General features: G+C 38.4%; 2 protein-coding genes across 36 annotated transcripts in view; one reads left to right on the plus strand and one right to left on the minus strand.

Annotated features, from left to right (window-relative positions):
- The window catches only part of LOC143240247 (uncharacterized), a 55,523-nt gene extending 42,815 nt beyond the window's left edge, over nt 1–12,708 (plus strand). For 19 of the 35 annotated variants that reach the window (XR_013021651.1, XR_013021676.1, XR_013021655.1 and 16 more), the window contains 2 exons: nt 24–139; nt 12,162–12,708. Coding sequence is in view for 5 of the 35 variants with exons in the window: in XM_076482383.1 (XP_076338498.1) it covers nt 12,162–12,240 (79 nt within the window). In the remaining 30 variants the exon portion in view is untranslated. The remainder of the gene's footprint in view (nt 1–23; nt 140–12,161) is intronic. The other 16 variants (XR_013021681.1, XR_013021656.1, XR_013021678.1 and 13 more) reach the window with 3 other exon arrangements.
- Nucleotides 1,867–15,457, minus strand: LOC143240246 (uncharacterized). The gene is made up of 5 exons (XM_076482382.1): nt 15,298–15,457; nt 14,133–14,259; nt 12,209–12,354; nt 11,673–11,802; nt 1,867–2,385 (listed from the first exon to the last, which is right to left on the minus strand). The coding sequence occupies exons 1-5, from the start codon at nt 15,335–15,337 to the stop codon at nt 2,139–2,141; spliced, it is 690 nt and encodes a 229-aa protein (XP_076338497.1). The 5' UTR covers nt 15,338–15,457; the 3' UTR covers nt 1,867–2,138.
- Between the last annotated feature and the right edge of the window lie 711 nt (nt 15,458–16,168).

Raw genomic sequence — 16,168 nt, forward strand, 5'->3', positions numbered from 1 at the left:
TGTTCTTTTGCTTGTATCCAAAGGGGTCAAGCGTGGACTAATGGTTACTATACTGGAATGTGGATCCAGTTGTAGATGGTACGTATCCTCACCACAGATCTTTCAAGGCATAATTGTTTGGAGCTGATTAATTAAATCGGTAAATACGATTTATTTTCGTTTTACAAAATTTTCTTTGGTTAAAAAAAGCGTGTTTTTTTGTTTTCTTGTTAGACTTGGACGTTCACTTTTAAAAGAGTATAGGGATGTTCTACTTTATATAGATAACTGAAAACTGCTGGGGAAAAATTAAAAATTGCTGAAAATGAAAGAATTAAAAGACAATAAGTGAAGGCGAGACTTTAAAAAAATGTGTAAAATGTTATGTGTTTTTGTTTCCACTTACTCGAGGCCCCAGGTGGGTCAGTGATAAGTTTACGGATTTACAATGGTGGAATCCGGGCCTCGATTCCCTGCGGTGGTCAGAGTGCAGATAATCGATTTTGTAGTGGTTTTTTTTCTGCTAAACAAATTAATTACTCGAAATATTTATGAGGATAAACAATGAAAAATTTAAAACTAGATAAGAAAAACAATTAATTTTAGAAGCTGTTGGAGACACTTACAGGAGGTAGAAGTATTTCTAAGACGTTGTGTTAGATAATGAGAATAATAGTTATAATGACGATGATAACTTAAAAATAATATGTGGAATGTTCAAAAACTATCAAAACCCCTTGTGTAATTATCAGTAAATGTTTTGTTTATTTTCGTGCCGTAAGGAAACAGAGCGTTTGACTAGCGACTGTGCACCCGCGTGAGGTCAGTAGCTTCACTGCTTGTAATGTTAAATTTCAGGATTTCGTTCTTAGGTAAGCAGAGCACAAAGTGTTGGTTTGAGCCCAAGAACGAACAAACAGACCCAGTGTGGCAATAAAAGGCAACTTTGTTAGCGAGTTTACACAAGAAACAGTGTTGTTTGTTATTAAGCACAAAAGTACATGTCCGTGCTCTGTCCACCATGGGTATCGAAACCTGGTGTCTGGTAGTATAAGTCTGCAGACACGTCGGTGTGCCACTGGGAGGCCACTCTAAACGATTCTTCCCCTACAGACCTGAATAATTAATTAATCAGTCGTGTCATTTTTAACAGCGCAAATATCTAACCTGTATGGAATAAACCTTAGATATCAAATATATAACCTGTATGGAATAAATCTCAGATATGAAATCCATCAGGAGCGTTCTGTTGTTATTAGTCTATTTTGCGGATCCCGGCTCAAATCCCATTACCAAACATGCTTGACCTTTCAATAGAGTATTTTTATTTTAAGGTAATATAAACTAAATAAAGAACAGTAAATAACAAATGTTATAATTTACACGGTCCACCTAAAGACAGCTGCTCGTTATACTTAAAAACAACTAAAGGTGATTGTTTATTATCATATCAGTAGACCTAAGATAAACAAATCTGTTGTATGGACAATATCGATCTTTGTCTTATAATTTTATTTCAGTTTTGAATTTTTTTCCTTTTGTGTGTGTATATATAAGTAATACCAATTTGTAGAGAATTAACATGGAAAACAGTTTTCTGCGTGCTGAGTAGAAACAAAATCATAAAAACTATCCGAATTGTTACCAATGTATAGATAGTTTAAAATAGAAGTATATTTAAAAACATTTCGGAAATTACAGTCATATTATAAGCTTCAGAGTGTTTTTGTGTGTAAATATATATATTATGTATAATATCCCACTCGGTAGAAATAATGTATACTAACTTGTAATATTATTTAAAAGTGCAGATATCCCTCGTGTAACTTTGCGCGAAATTGAAAAACAGAATTAAAGTTGTTAGTTTTGTAGTTAAAAATATAATTCTTTTATTTTTCCTTACTGTTTATTCACATAAAAATCATAGATACATATAGTATGATTAAACATTGTTTAATTGGCATTTAAACTGAGCGAAGAGTCGTTTTTAACACTTGAAACATTTAACAGTATTACCAACTTTAAATCACGAAATGAGGATTTGAATAAGAGTGAGGTCATAATACAAAGAAAAAATTTGATCTGGGAAACACCATCTTGTACTGCTTTCATTCTTGTACGAACAATCGTTGTTAACATTTTTCTCATAGTGCACTATATTACTGAGAAAAGTAAGCGTTGAAGAGGCGAGACAGGGGAGAGTTGGAATTACTGTCTCCTGGGGCCGTGCCTGGAGGCGGAAGTACATCTTTACATACGTCACTATTAGGTTTATAACTGGAACAGACGATGTCTGGAAGACGGGAAAGGGCCATTCTTAAGAGTTCTTCTGTGAAATTAACCACACTTGCTCCACATCTTTCCTCAATCGTGTGTCTTATGCATGACATGTACCTTTGGTATCCGCTGTGGAAAGAAATATAATGTCAACATATCTGTTCAAAAGCAAAAGCAATATTTGCAAAACGTTTAAATTTACATTTTGTTTTGTTTTGTTTGTCAAACTTATCAAGGACCAGCATGGCCAGATGATTAAAGCATTCGTCTCGTAATCTGAGGGTTGCGGGTTCGAATCCCCATCACACCAAACACTCTAGCCTTTTCAGCCGTGGGGGCGTTATAATGTTACGATCGATTCCACTATTTGTTGGTGAAAAAGCAACCCAAGAGTTGACGGGGAGTGGTGATGACCAGCTGTCTTCCCTCTAGACTTATGCTGCTAAATTAGGGACGGCTAGCGCAGATAGTACTCGTGTAGCTTTGCGCGAAATTAAAACAAACAAACCTATCAACAGCGTTCTATTATTACTAATCTGTCAGGCTAGTAACTTCTCCAAATGAGATATTAAACTCATCAGGTACGTTCTATTAATCACACCCAACCATCTTTGGTGACAGCCAAGTACTTCCTTCCTTTTGGCAGGGATAAAGGTAAATAAAGCTGTCTATTTACGTTCTATTATTACTAACCGGTCAGGCTAGTAATTTCTCCAAATGAGATAATAAACTCATCAAGTACGTTATATTATTACTAGACTATTTTGTGCAATACCTTCCAGATGATGTGTTATGTCTGCAAAAAAAGTTGCGTTAATACTAACCTATCACTTCATAATTAGGGATAGCTAGCACAGATGGTCGTCCAAGAGCATTGCGCGAAATTCTCTTTCAGCAATGTTCAACATCTGTGACACACGTACGCCGTTTTCTTATATTGCATTCTCTTTCAGAAAATCCTTTAGGGCAAATGTCCCCCTTTTTTATTCAGAAGGGACTAGAGAGACTTGCTGGCTCTCCAAAGTCAGTAAACAAGCTGAGACCAAGTTCTTGGGGCTTATTTTTGACTGTAAGCTGACCTTTATACCACACTTACAGCAGTTACGTGTGAAATGCACAAGAGCACTTAAGATCCTCTGTGACAGACGATCTGCCATTGCTCGTTTTGGCCTTTGTGTCCAGGCGTAATTGGATGAATTGCGTCTGTCCTCGGATAACATTTCAGAATCCACTGGTCAGCCCATCCCACCATGGCTTATTACAGTCCCCAAATGTGACCTTTCTTTAAGACATCTGAGAAAGTCAGATACTCCCGATTGGAAGTACCGTCTTTTATTTACTGAACATCTTTTGAACAATCTTTCCATTCCAATTTGTATGGATGGTTCCAAATCAGGTAACTCTGTGGGCTCTGCTATGGTTTGCTATGGGTCAGTAGTTGCGCGCAGAATCCCTTCTACAGCTTCTGTGTTCACTGCTGAACTGTATGCCATATCTCTTGCCCTGGATCATGTTGCAGCTGAGCAGTACTCCAACTGCACTATTTATGCTGATTCGCTTAGTTCTCTACTTGCCTTGAAATCGCTACACGTTAGCTCACATCCTATTCTCGCTGATATTCGAAACCGACTGGCCCATTTCTCAATAGCAGCTACTTCAATCCAGTTTTTCTGGATACCAGGCCATGTTGGTATTCGCGGGAACGAGCTTGCAGACATGGCAGCTAAATATGTCTGCTTCAGCACCATCACTTCTATGCCTATTCCGTACATGAACTATGGTGTTGTCTTCAAGGCTCGGCTCCGTGCCAGCTGGCAGTCCACTTGGAGTGAGCAACGCGACAACAAACTTTTTCAAATCAAATTCAAAATTGGACTTTGGCCATCTAGCTTCCGTAAAGTTCGGAAGGAGGAAGTTGTTCTCACGAGGCTACGCATTGGTCACAGTTTTTAACTCATCATTTTCTTTTATCTGGAACTGATGCACCAATGTGTAGTTTGTGTAACACTCAAATCACTATCAGCCACGTTTTACTTTCTTGCCATCGTTACAATTCTCAACAACGGCAATATTTTAAACATATTTTTTCCCAGGGTCAGTCTGTAACATTGGACAGAGTTATTGGTGATGGTGACTCTGTCCACCTTGATAATGTTTTTAATTTTTTAATGGCCATTAATTTTTTTAATCTCATTTAAGTGTTGCATATTTATTCATTACACCTTTTTAATTGTGGTTCCTTTTTTACAGTTTTAATCTTTCTCATTCAATTTGACATTGGACAATGGCCAGAACATTAAATAACTCGACACCAGGACTGGAAAAGCCAACTTCAGGTGACTAACGCTACTGTTTGAACTATCCGTTTGAATTACTCGTTAGTCGTTCTGGCGAGTTGTTATTATACTTTTGCTGCATATCATTTCACACTTTTACTACTTTACTTTTTAGTACTGGCCAAATTGACTCATAACCCGGAACCAGGACTGGAAAGACCAACTTCAGGTGACTGACGGTGGTTCTGGTACTTGCCTGTTAGTCTTCCTGGTGGGTTATGATCATTACCAATTTGCTAGAGTAAATATTTTACAACTTTGAAGACTGGATGTCACCATTGGTTTTTACACCATTTTCTGTTTTAATTTCTGTTTTGTTTTTACCTTCATTTACTTTTACAAATTTTACTCCATTTACTTGACTTTATCTTTTTACTGGACATTTGGCTACTCATTGTTACAATTTTGCTATGTATCTTTTAAAACTTCTATTCTTTTACATTTTGATACTGATTGCTATGACTCATAACCCGGAACCAGGACTGAAGACCAACTTCAGGTGACTGACGGTGGTTCTTGAACTTACCTGTTAGTCTTCCTGGCGGGTTATGATCTTTACCTTTTTGCTAGAGTAAATACCTTACAACTTCTTATACTCGGCCTTCTATCTTAACATTGTAGACTAGGTGTCAACATTGGTTTTATACTTTTTTGTTTTACTTTCAGTTCCATTTATGTCTATTACTACATTTATTTTTTTTTACATTTATACCGAATGTCTGGCGCAGATAGCCTCGCTGCTTTGTGCCATAAAACACTAAATCAATCAATCATAATTAGGGATAGCTAGCGCAGATGGCCGTCCAAGAGCATTGCGCGAAATTCAACAAATGAGCAAGTGAATTAATTAAGTATAAAACACGTTACAGTAAAATATTTCAATGCTTAACGGATATTCTTGAAAGTAAACGAAATTTGATACGTTGTTGTATTCGGGGCTTTGAAAGTTTTTTAAATCTAAACTTTATCATCATTTAGCATCATTAAACATTTTCTTTCAGCATAATTCGTTATCAACACCACCCTTTATAGTTTTTCATTACGTGGGTTGTGATAGCATAATCTTTCTTTCAAGTAGTTTTTTTATGTGTTGTATGTCGGTCCAGTGCATTCTGTTCTTACGTGTACCCCTCGGTGTGGATTCCTGTACATGGTGAGAGGACCTCCTAGGGAAGGTTCTGTTTTTCAGTTTACCTCCTCTGGGATCTAAACATCCACCCACGTGTTTGCCGTGCGTGGCGACCCGTGAAGGGGAGGAGAGGATCCTGGTGGTTGAGGGGTCCAACCCTAACACACCATTTTGGCCTTGAATTCCTGTAGACGGGCGGACTTTGGGTGGTCCCCCTTGGATCAATCGACTTGGGCTAGAGTCAACCAAGTACCAGTGTTGGAAGTTCTCAACGAGTGTTGTGGACATTGTGTCTGATGCTGGTGTTTGGGTATAGTGCTCACGAAACCCTTTTTCCTATGAATTCTCCTACGAAAACTTAAATAAAATAGTGAAAAAACAGTCAATAAGTAAACGACCACGTCTTGAAGACTGTGCAGCAATGTTCAACATCTGTGACACACGTACCTCGTTTTCTTATATTACATTCTCTTTCAGAAAAACCTTTAGGGCAAATGTCCCCTTTTATTCAGAAGGGACTAGAGAGACTTGCTGGCTCTCCAAAGTCAGTAAACAAGCTTCGATCTGGAGACATATTGGTTGAAATATCTATATCCCAACACAGTGAACTCCTCTTGAATTCAACGGCAATTGAGGATGTACCTATTGAGGTTACCCCTCATGCTACCTTGAATTCATCACGACAAGTTATTGTTAAGAGGGATTTGAAGAACGTCCCCGAGTCATAGATTCTCGCTGGTTTCTCCACTCAAGGAGTTTCTGCAGTGAGGCGTATATCTCCACTTGCAAAGATGGAATTATGATGGTGACCAATGTCCTCATTCAGACATTTGCATCATCAAGTCCACCTGCAACCATCAAGGCAGGTTATCTTAATTACAAGGTACGACCGTACATTCCAAACCCTCTCCAATGTTTCCAATGTCAGAGGTTTGGCCACTCAAAGACGTCGTGTCGTGGTTCTCTGACATGTGCTCGTTGTGGTGGCAAGGACCACGATGCCTATGAGTGTGCCACGGACCCACATTGTGTCAACTGCAATGGTTTTCATCCTTCTTGCTTTCGTTCTTGCCCTAAATGGTTGGAGGAAAAAGAGGTGCAGCATTTGAAAACGACTCATAACATTAGTTATCCTGAGGCTCGGAAATTGCTGTCCGCCACTTCATCTCGGACATATGCTGCTGCACTTCGTTCCACAGCTACAGTGGGAGTGCAGACAGATCTCTCCGTGCCTCCAATAGAATCGTTTCCAAAACAAATGAAAAGCCTTTTGACCTCCATGGTTAAAAAGTTTGATGAATCAACTTCTACACCCATCTCTGTTCCTCCCATACATTCCAACAAACCCCAAGATCCATATCCTTTGGTTTCAAATACTGGCATTTCTTCAGATACATCTTTTTCTCTCACCCCAAGATGCAAAACAATCATTCGTTCGCGTTCTCAGTCACTGGAATCCCCTTCCAATAACAAAGATCTACGCAATCGACCCAGGGCAGGATCCATGGAGGTCGATAGACCTCCTCCGAATAAGGACAGTAAGGAAAAAAGACGTGGTTGTAAACAGAAGGGTTCTCCAGCCTCTTCGTCTGCCCGTCATTAAAAATGGAAACCTTGATACAATGGAACTGTCGAGGTTTACGTTCTAATCTGGATGACATCGAACACTGATTGCTTCCTACCATCCTGTATGTCTTTCCTCACAAGAAACATTTCTGAAACCTGTCGATACAGTCACCTTTCGGCAGTTTTCTCTGTGCAGAAGTGACAGGCTGTGTGATGGACGAGTACATGGAGGGGTGGCACTGTTGGTTGATCAGCATGTGCCCACCCTGTCTTTGCCACTTGACACACCCTTGGGGTCGTAGCCATCCGTGTTTCCTTGGGTCGTACCATCACTGTTTGTTCTATCAACCTGTCACTTGGAGATGTCTATGATCATACAGACCTTGATGCTCTTAAACAGTTGCCGTCTCCCTTTCTAATCCTGGGGGACTTTAATGGACATCATCCCCTCTGGAGAAGTGCTGTTATTGATAGGAGGGGTCGCTCTGTAGAGCGTATGCTCTCTGATCACAACCTTTCTCTTTTCAGTACTGGTTCTTCCACTTATTTTCACGCACCTAGTCAATCCTTTACCGCTATTGATATCTCGGTTTGCTGCCCTTCATTATTCTCCCATTTTTCATGGAGGATTGGCAATAATTCCCAAGGCAGTGATCATTTTCCTATACTTTTGAGAGAGACTGGCCGTAGTCGATGCTACCCTACCCGCGTATCCCGGTGGAAGCTGTATCAGGCAGACTGGTCCACTTTCACTGCTATCGCAGAACTTAATCCTGCCATCGTCAGTCAGCCATCAATAGACGACTGTGTGGCAGTGGTAACTGACTGTATTATACAAGCAGCTGCTCAGTGTATTCCTAAAACCTTGACACTTTTTCCACGATATCCTCGTCCTTGGTGTAATCCTGCCTGCCACATGGCACAGAAGGCTCAAAAACGGGCCTGGGATACTTTCCGTAGATATCCCATACTTTCAAACTGCATTGCTTTCCAACGGGCTCGTGCGCATGCTAGGTGGGTAAAATGTCAAAGCCAGAAGGAATCTTGGATTAAGTTCACAACTAGCATATCTTCTACCACCAATTCCAAGGTCATATGGGACAGGGTTCGAAAGGTCGGTGGGTACTACAATTCTGTCCCCCTCTCGATCTTACTCTCTGATGGCCAAGAGGTAGCCGATGTTTGTAGCATTGCCAATACTCTAGGTGAAACTTTTGCCGGGTATCTAGCACTTCTGCTTGTTCCTCCACCTTATTGGCCATCAATACTCGGGCAGAGCGTTCACCTCTTTCGAACTGACAGTCTCTTTGACTATAATCGTCCCTTTACACTGGTGGAACTGAAAATGGCCCTTCATCGGTTTGGCAGTACATCTGTTGGACCAGATGATGTACACTATGACGTGCTTCACTATCTCTCTCCTGCTTTTCTTGATATTCTTCTCATTGTTTTTAACCGGATCTGGCAGGAGAGTGCTTTTCCTAATACCTGACGCCTTTCTCTAAGCCTGGGAAAGATCCCAAGATTCCTTCAAACTACCGTCCAATTGCTTTGACGAGATGTCTCTGTACGACCTTAGATAGGATTGTTAATGCTCCTCTTGTTTGATTCGAGGAATCAAACAACCTCCTCTCGCCCACCCAGTGTGGGTTCCGATGACAGCACTCCACCACAGACCACCTAATTAGACTTGAAACATCAATCAGAGAAGCCTTTCTCAAACGACAATATTCTTTGACATTGAGAAGGCTTATGATACAACATGGAGATATGGCATTTTGCGAGACCTCCATGTATATGGGTTACGTGGCCATTTACCCACGTTTATTAAAAAAAAAAATCATGGACAGGAGATTCCAAGTTTGTGTGGGTTCGATACTTTCCCATTCTTTTCTACAGTAACTTGGGGTCCCTCAGGGCTGTGTTTTGAGTGTCACACTTTTCAGTATAAAGATTAATGCCATCACTGAACAACTCCCTCTCACTGTTGCAAATGAGCTCTATGTCGACGACTTTCACATCTTGTGTCAGTCGTCGAACATGAGATATATTGAGCGGCAACTACAAACTGTCCTCAATCGTGTTCTGAAGTGGACCACGGCGAACGGCTTTAATTTCTCTCTCTTTAAAACCATTTGCATGCACTTTTGCCGCCAACGGGGTATTCACCCTGATCCTAAACTCCGTATCGATGAAGTTTCACTGCCAGTGGTCCCTGAGACCAAGTTCTTGGGGCTTATTTTTGACTGTAAGCTGACCTTTATACCACACTTAAAGCAGTTACAGGTGAAATGCACAAGAGCACTGAACATCCTCCGTGACAGACGATCTGCCATTGCTCGTTTTGGCCTTTGTGTCCAGACGTAATTGGATGAATTGCGTCTGTCCTCGGATAACATTTCAGAATCCTCTGGTCAGCCCATCCCACCATGGCTTATTACAGTCCCCAAATGTGACCTTTCTTTAAGACATCTGAGAAAGGCAGATACTCCCGATTGGAAGTACCGTCTTTTATTTACTGAACATCTTTTGAACAATCTTTCCATTCCAATGTGTATGGATGGTTCCAAATCAGGTAACTCTGTGGGCTCTGCTATGGTTTGCTATGGGTCAGTAGTTGCGCGCAGAATCCCTTCTACAGCTTCTGTGTTCACTGCTGAGCTGTATGCCATATCTCTTGCCCTGGATCATGTTGCAGCTGAGCAGTACTCCAACTGCACTATTTATGCTGATTCGCTTAGTTCTCTACTTGCCTTGAAATCGCTACACGTTAGCTCACATCCTATTCTCGCTGATATTCGAAACCGACTGGCCCATTTCTCATTAGCAGCTACTTCAATCCAGTTTTTCTGGATACCAGGCCATGTTGGTATTCGCGGGAACGAGCTTGCAAACATGGCAGCTAAATATGTCTGCTTCAGCACCATCACTCCTATGCCTATTCCGTACATGGACTATGGTGTTGTCTTCAAGGCTCGGCTCCGTGCCAGCTGGCAGTCAACTTGGAGTGAGCAACGCGACAACAAGCTTTTCGAAATCAAACCCAAAATTGGACTTTGGCCATCTAGCTTCCTTAAGGTTAGGAAGGAGGAAGTTGTTCTAACTAGACTACGCGTTGACACCATTTTTTAACTCATCGTTTTCTTTTATCTGGAACTGTTGCACCAGTGTGTAGTTTGTGTAACACTCAAATCACTATCAGCCACGTTTTACTTTCTTGCCATCGTTACAATTCTCAACGACGGCACTGTTTTAAACATCTTCTGTCCCAAGGTTTGTCCATAACATTGGACAGTGTTATTGGTGATGGTGACACTGTTCACCTTGATAAAGTTTTTAGTTTTTTAATGGCCATTAATCTGTTTAATGTCATTTAAGTGTTTGATATTTATTCATTACACGTTTTTAATTGTGGTTCCTTTTATGAGTCTCAATCTCTCTAGTTGGATTTGAAAATGGAAAATGGCCATGACATTAAATAACTCGACATCAGGACTGGAAATGCCAACTTCAGGTAATTAACGCTGCTGTTTGAACTATCCGTTTGGACTACCCGTTAGTCGTTCTGGCGAGTTATTATTCCAATTTTGCTGCATGTCTTTTAACACTTTTATTACTTTACTTTTCATACTGGCTATAACGTCAAATAACTCGGAACCAAGACTGGAAAGGTCAACTTCAGGTGACTGACGGTGGTTTTTGTACTTACCTGTTAGTCTTCCTAGCGAGTTATGATAATTGCGGTTACGCTACAGAACGTCTTTTACAACTTGAATTACTGTCGTGTTTCTCTTAACGTTGTAGACTAGATGTAAACATTGGGTTTTTTGTTTTGTTTTACCTTAATTTCCTTTTATGAATTTTGCTACATTTACTTTATTTTTACCTTTTTACCGGACGTTTGGCGCAGATTGCCTAGCTGCTTTGTGCCATAAAACACTAAATCAACCAATCTTACGTGTAATTATTACCAGTCTTAAGTTTATAACACATTCTTTCTAAAGATTTTAACTTACGAAGGCTCCCCATACCCAAGATTTGTGTTGGAAATAAGAATTTAACAGAAAACATGCACGTGCATCGACAAGATTTTATTTTCTGTTGTTTCAAGTTCGTGTCAGGAGACAATTGAATGATTCACCTGTTTTATTTCAAAAGTAATTTTAACAATTTCATAAAGTTCATTTACTAAATTTCGAGTAATTGTGTTCTACACTGATTATCCCACTCTTGTTCCAATTATTTATAAATCTCAAAAAAAAAAAATGGCTTTTCAGTTAGAGGAAAACTAAAGAAGGCCTAAAGAAGAACGAGAAAATTAATATATAAACGATGAAAAGAAGATAAATAAAACTAAGTGAAGTGATTATAAGACGAAAACTTACCAACAGGCAATAGTTACACGATTGTCAAACTTGGCATTCCCAATAGCATCCATTGCTACTCGCAAGTCTGTCAGACAAGGTCTAGTTTCTCTGTTAGCCTCTGCGAGACAGCCACTACTTTTCAAATAATCTATGGAGGGAAAGTTATCACTTAATTAGCGAAAAATACAGAATTTGAATTTACTGTGTTATTATTATTATTCAGTCTTATATTAGCTTAAATGTTTGTTCCAGCAATGAAAATGAAATGCTGATTTTTAGGGTTTTATTTGTTTGTGTACATATATCTTTCGATATCCTAGTCTATTAAATAATTTTTACCTAGCTGTTTCTATTCTTATCAGAATGTTTTGATCAGACACTTGCTATATTTTCTAAATATTTGTTTTCAATATTCAGTTATAAAAAGATGTGGGCTTATTTCATTTTTAGCCATTTCGTATTTCGATGTTGTGATTATTGATTTTTAATTTGACTTTTTTTTTTCAGAATCCTCTTTTGTGACGCCAATAGTCAAGTAAGAATGAACTACTTACTGTTCCTGATTTCTGTGTCACTAGTACAATAGTCTTTAAGCAAATTCTCAGATCCTTCACTGCTAAAATCCATCAGCTCTCTCTGAATAGGGGTCATGCAATGATTTGTATAGTTCTGGAGACATTGCTGAGTCTCTCGTATGTATCTAAATACAAATATATATAATATATCAACTTCGACTTTTATTTCAGCGGTCAGTTATTACTTCTGACATTTAATGTGTTAACGTAGTGAAGTTTTCCATGTATTACTCATGCTTCTTGTAGAGGAAGGCTTTATTGTGATTTAAGCTGTTTAGTAACAAAATACAAGTGGTGTACAAAATATTCAAACGTGTGTATATATTACTAATGAACATTACTACTAAAATTAAAGCCTCTGACCAAAGTGGCTTAGTAAAAAACACAATGGCTTTTAACTCTGACGTTCGGAGTTTCATCCCTGGGGTACAGCTTTCCGTGTAACAAAAACACTGAAATTAAATCATGTTGTGTTTTTATGTTTCTCTTTTCTTGCCATAAAAGATTTAAATTTATGCTTTGTTTCTAAATTCAGTTTAACCTTAGAATTACTATAAGATCCGGGACTTTGTTGGTTACAGGGTCCCTAATAACATAAAAAATGAAATAAAAATATCATGAAAACTGCAGTATATTCCACTAATTACTGCTAATGTCCTCTGTGTATTACACACAGAAAATACGTGTTTCTATCCAATTTTTTGGTCACTTATTTAGACTCGGTCTTATATCAGGCAAAAACAAGAATGCCAAGTATAGTTTAATACGTGGACTTTACCTGTACTGAAAAGTATATAAACATTCAGTAATTTGATGGATAAAATGTTCCATATAAAATTAATACAGTTTATGATATATCGTTGTAACTTCGGTTATGGTAATGTATGGTGTTTATATCTTCCTTCTACTTGAACTTTCCGAAGACATTACTTAATTTTATACTCTATTATAGCAGTGTTCAAATCTGTGCTTACAAATATATGCAACAATTATATAAATTACATTAGTTTTTCTTCTTAAAAATTGATATTTTAATCCACAAGTATCTCTATAGACAATATTAAGATAAAATGTATATGTACTTAATTAACTTGTAGTAGATACCAACGAACATAGAAAGCGCCGCCAGTTGCTTGTGCATGTGAAAAAATAAATAATGCTAATAGTGTGCATCAACAAGGAAAGGGTAGTAATACTACTTGTGCTAACAGTATACATTAATGAGTACGTAGTGATTTGGTCTGGTTTGAATTTCGCGCAAAGCTACACGAGGGTTATCTGCGCTAGCCGTCTCTAATTTAGCAGTGTAAGACGAGGGAAGGCAGCTAGTCATCACCACCCACCGTCAACACTCGGGCTACTCTTTTACCAACGAATAGTGGGATTGACCGTCACTTTATAACACCCACACGGCTGAAAGGGCGAGCATATTTGGTATGACAGAGATTCGAACTCGCGACTCTCAGGTTACGAATCGAGTGTCTTAACCATCTGGCCATGCTGGGCCAGCAAGTAGTGATTGAATAGTTATGGTAATCCTGCTAATAGTAACGACAGTATTGGTAAGATGGTAATGATAACTAAGAGTGGACATCAATAAGTATTATATAATAATGATAACAGTGGACATCTACAGGTATTGGATATTATTGATAACAATGGACATCAACAAGCGTTGGATGATAATGGTAATAGTGGAAGTCAACAAGTATTAAAAAATAATTATAACAGTGGACATCAACAAGTACAGAATACCAGTGCTACTCATACTACTAGTGGATATAAACAAATACTAGATAAAAATGCTATTCATGTTATCGGTGGATATAAAATACGAAGTGTTGCATTATAATTGATTTTGCAATACTAGCTGTAACGTGTGTAGTAATAGAATTGCACTTACGAGCATTGTGTGTCTAGTTCTTCCTCAGACTGGGCAACGTCATCTTCCTGGGTGAACAGAAGCAAAGAAGCAGCACAGATATCTAGTTCTCTCATGTGACACTGCTGGGTATAGACCTCGTGGGTTGCTACGAGACATAAGAGAATCGGCAATAAATTATATTTCACTTTTTAAAAGTATTGTTTCCTTACAAGAAATCGCATCTACACTAATACTTTGTGTAAACATCTAATAACTCAGTAAGTGTTTTACTTTATATTTTAATGTGAAGAACCACTTGAGAACATTATAATGTAAAACCTGATATTAGAAAAACCTGTGATTTGAAAATAGAAATATTCAATAAATGCAATCCATGTATCTCGGGACGGCTGGTATGGGTATTAACACTTTCACTAATGAAGTAGAGAACAACTTTTCGACCTATACTAGCCCTACTGAAATACATATTTACTTCAAGTGCGTTTTTCGTCATCATGAAATGCAATCCATGTTCATGCTGTTTTATTGATGCTAAAACATTATGGAGCATGATTTGGTTTATTTTCTTAATTTCGCGCAAAGCTACACGAGGTGTATCTACGCTAGCCGTCTCTAATTTAATAGTGTAAGACTAGAGGGAAGGCAGCAGTGGGCTACTCTTTTTGCCAACGAATAGTGGGATTGACTGAACTTTATAACGCCCCCACGGCTGAATGGGCGAGCATATGTGGTGTGATGGGAATTCGAACCCGCAACCCTCAGATTACGAGTCGAGTACCTTAACCACCTGGCCATTGAAGCATGTATCTTTACATATAATTACATATTCTCTTAATATGCTGTTGGAGTGAACGTATTTTGTAGTTACTATGAGGAAAAAAACCTATACATTGGATATGTGAAGAGAAGAAAAAAACATAATTGGCCACTATTCAGTTCTTCACATTGAATAGCAACTCACATAGGTTTCTGAACACTAAGTTTATTTATTACATATTCTTTCGTCCGGTATTGAAACCGAGCCTTCAAGGACGTGAGAACTGTTTGCCTACTGAATTAAAAGTTCACCTTCCTAACAATTTGAATTAAAAAATTTTAATTACCCAAAATACTACAGTATTTAAGTAATTTTTTTAAACAATATTCTCGTATAGACTTAAGATAAACAAATGTTTGTACTTACCGAATGCTACCAAAAGCCCCAAAGTGTACAGAATATTCATTATGAGGACTCGGGTAAAATTATTATTTCTTCCGATGTGGTTGTCTTGACTATCTTAACTGCTGTGCCTAATATATGAACATCCTACGAAAAGATTTTTTTTTTTCTAGAACTCATCCAATAGACGGCAAAAGAAAGTTCAGTGCATTGATAAAAAAAGCGAAAACCTAACGAATCAGACGTCGCCAAACCACGTGACTCATTTCTTGGTTTGCGTCATAAACATACGTTACAAACATGCGCATTAAAACGAATTTCTGCTTAAGTATTTCTTCTGATGTGGCAATAGGGAAAATTTAGTTTGCAATTTTTAACATTAGAACCGTATGTTTAGGTAATTCTATAAACCTTGACAATTGCAATTTTTAACATTAGAACCGTATGTTTAGGTAGTTCTATAAACCTTGACAAAGCTATCTTAATTTGTCTTAGAGGTTACGAATGTCGTTCAGAATGGGCTTGAACTGTAAGCTCTAGTGCTCATTGTTAACGCTATGAACTTATAGTTCGTACTTGAGGCAAAAAGTTAGAACCATTCTATGAGGCAATATGCTGCAGCCAAAAATTACCTTTTAGTTGTACTGTTTAAACCTCGAAAGTATATTTAAATATTTGACGGGAGCTACTCTATTTTCAAAGCTTAATGATTCATTGAAAATCTTAACTGTTAACTGACTAACAGTTTTATTCACAGGGGAACTGAATACATGTGTGTTTTTCTTTTAATAGTAAAGCCACATCGAACTATCATCTGTGTCCATCGAGAGGAACCGAACCCCTGATTTTAGCGTTGTAAATCTGTAGGCTTACCGCTTTTCCAACGGGAACAGCT

This window comes from Tachypleus tridentatus, chromosome 13 (genome assembly GCF_004210375.1).
Source record: "Tachypleus tridentatus isolate NWPU-2018 chromosome 13, ASM421037v1, whole genome shotgun sequence".
Classification (NCBI taxonomy): domain Eukaryota; kingdom Metazoa; phylum Arthropoda; class Merostomata; order Xiphosura; family Limulidae; genus Tachypleus; species Tachypleus tridentatus.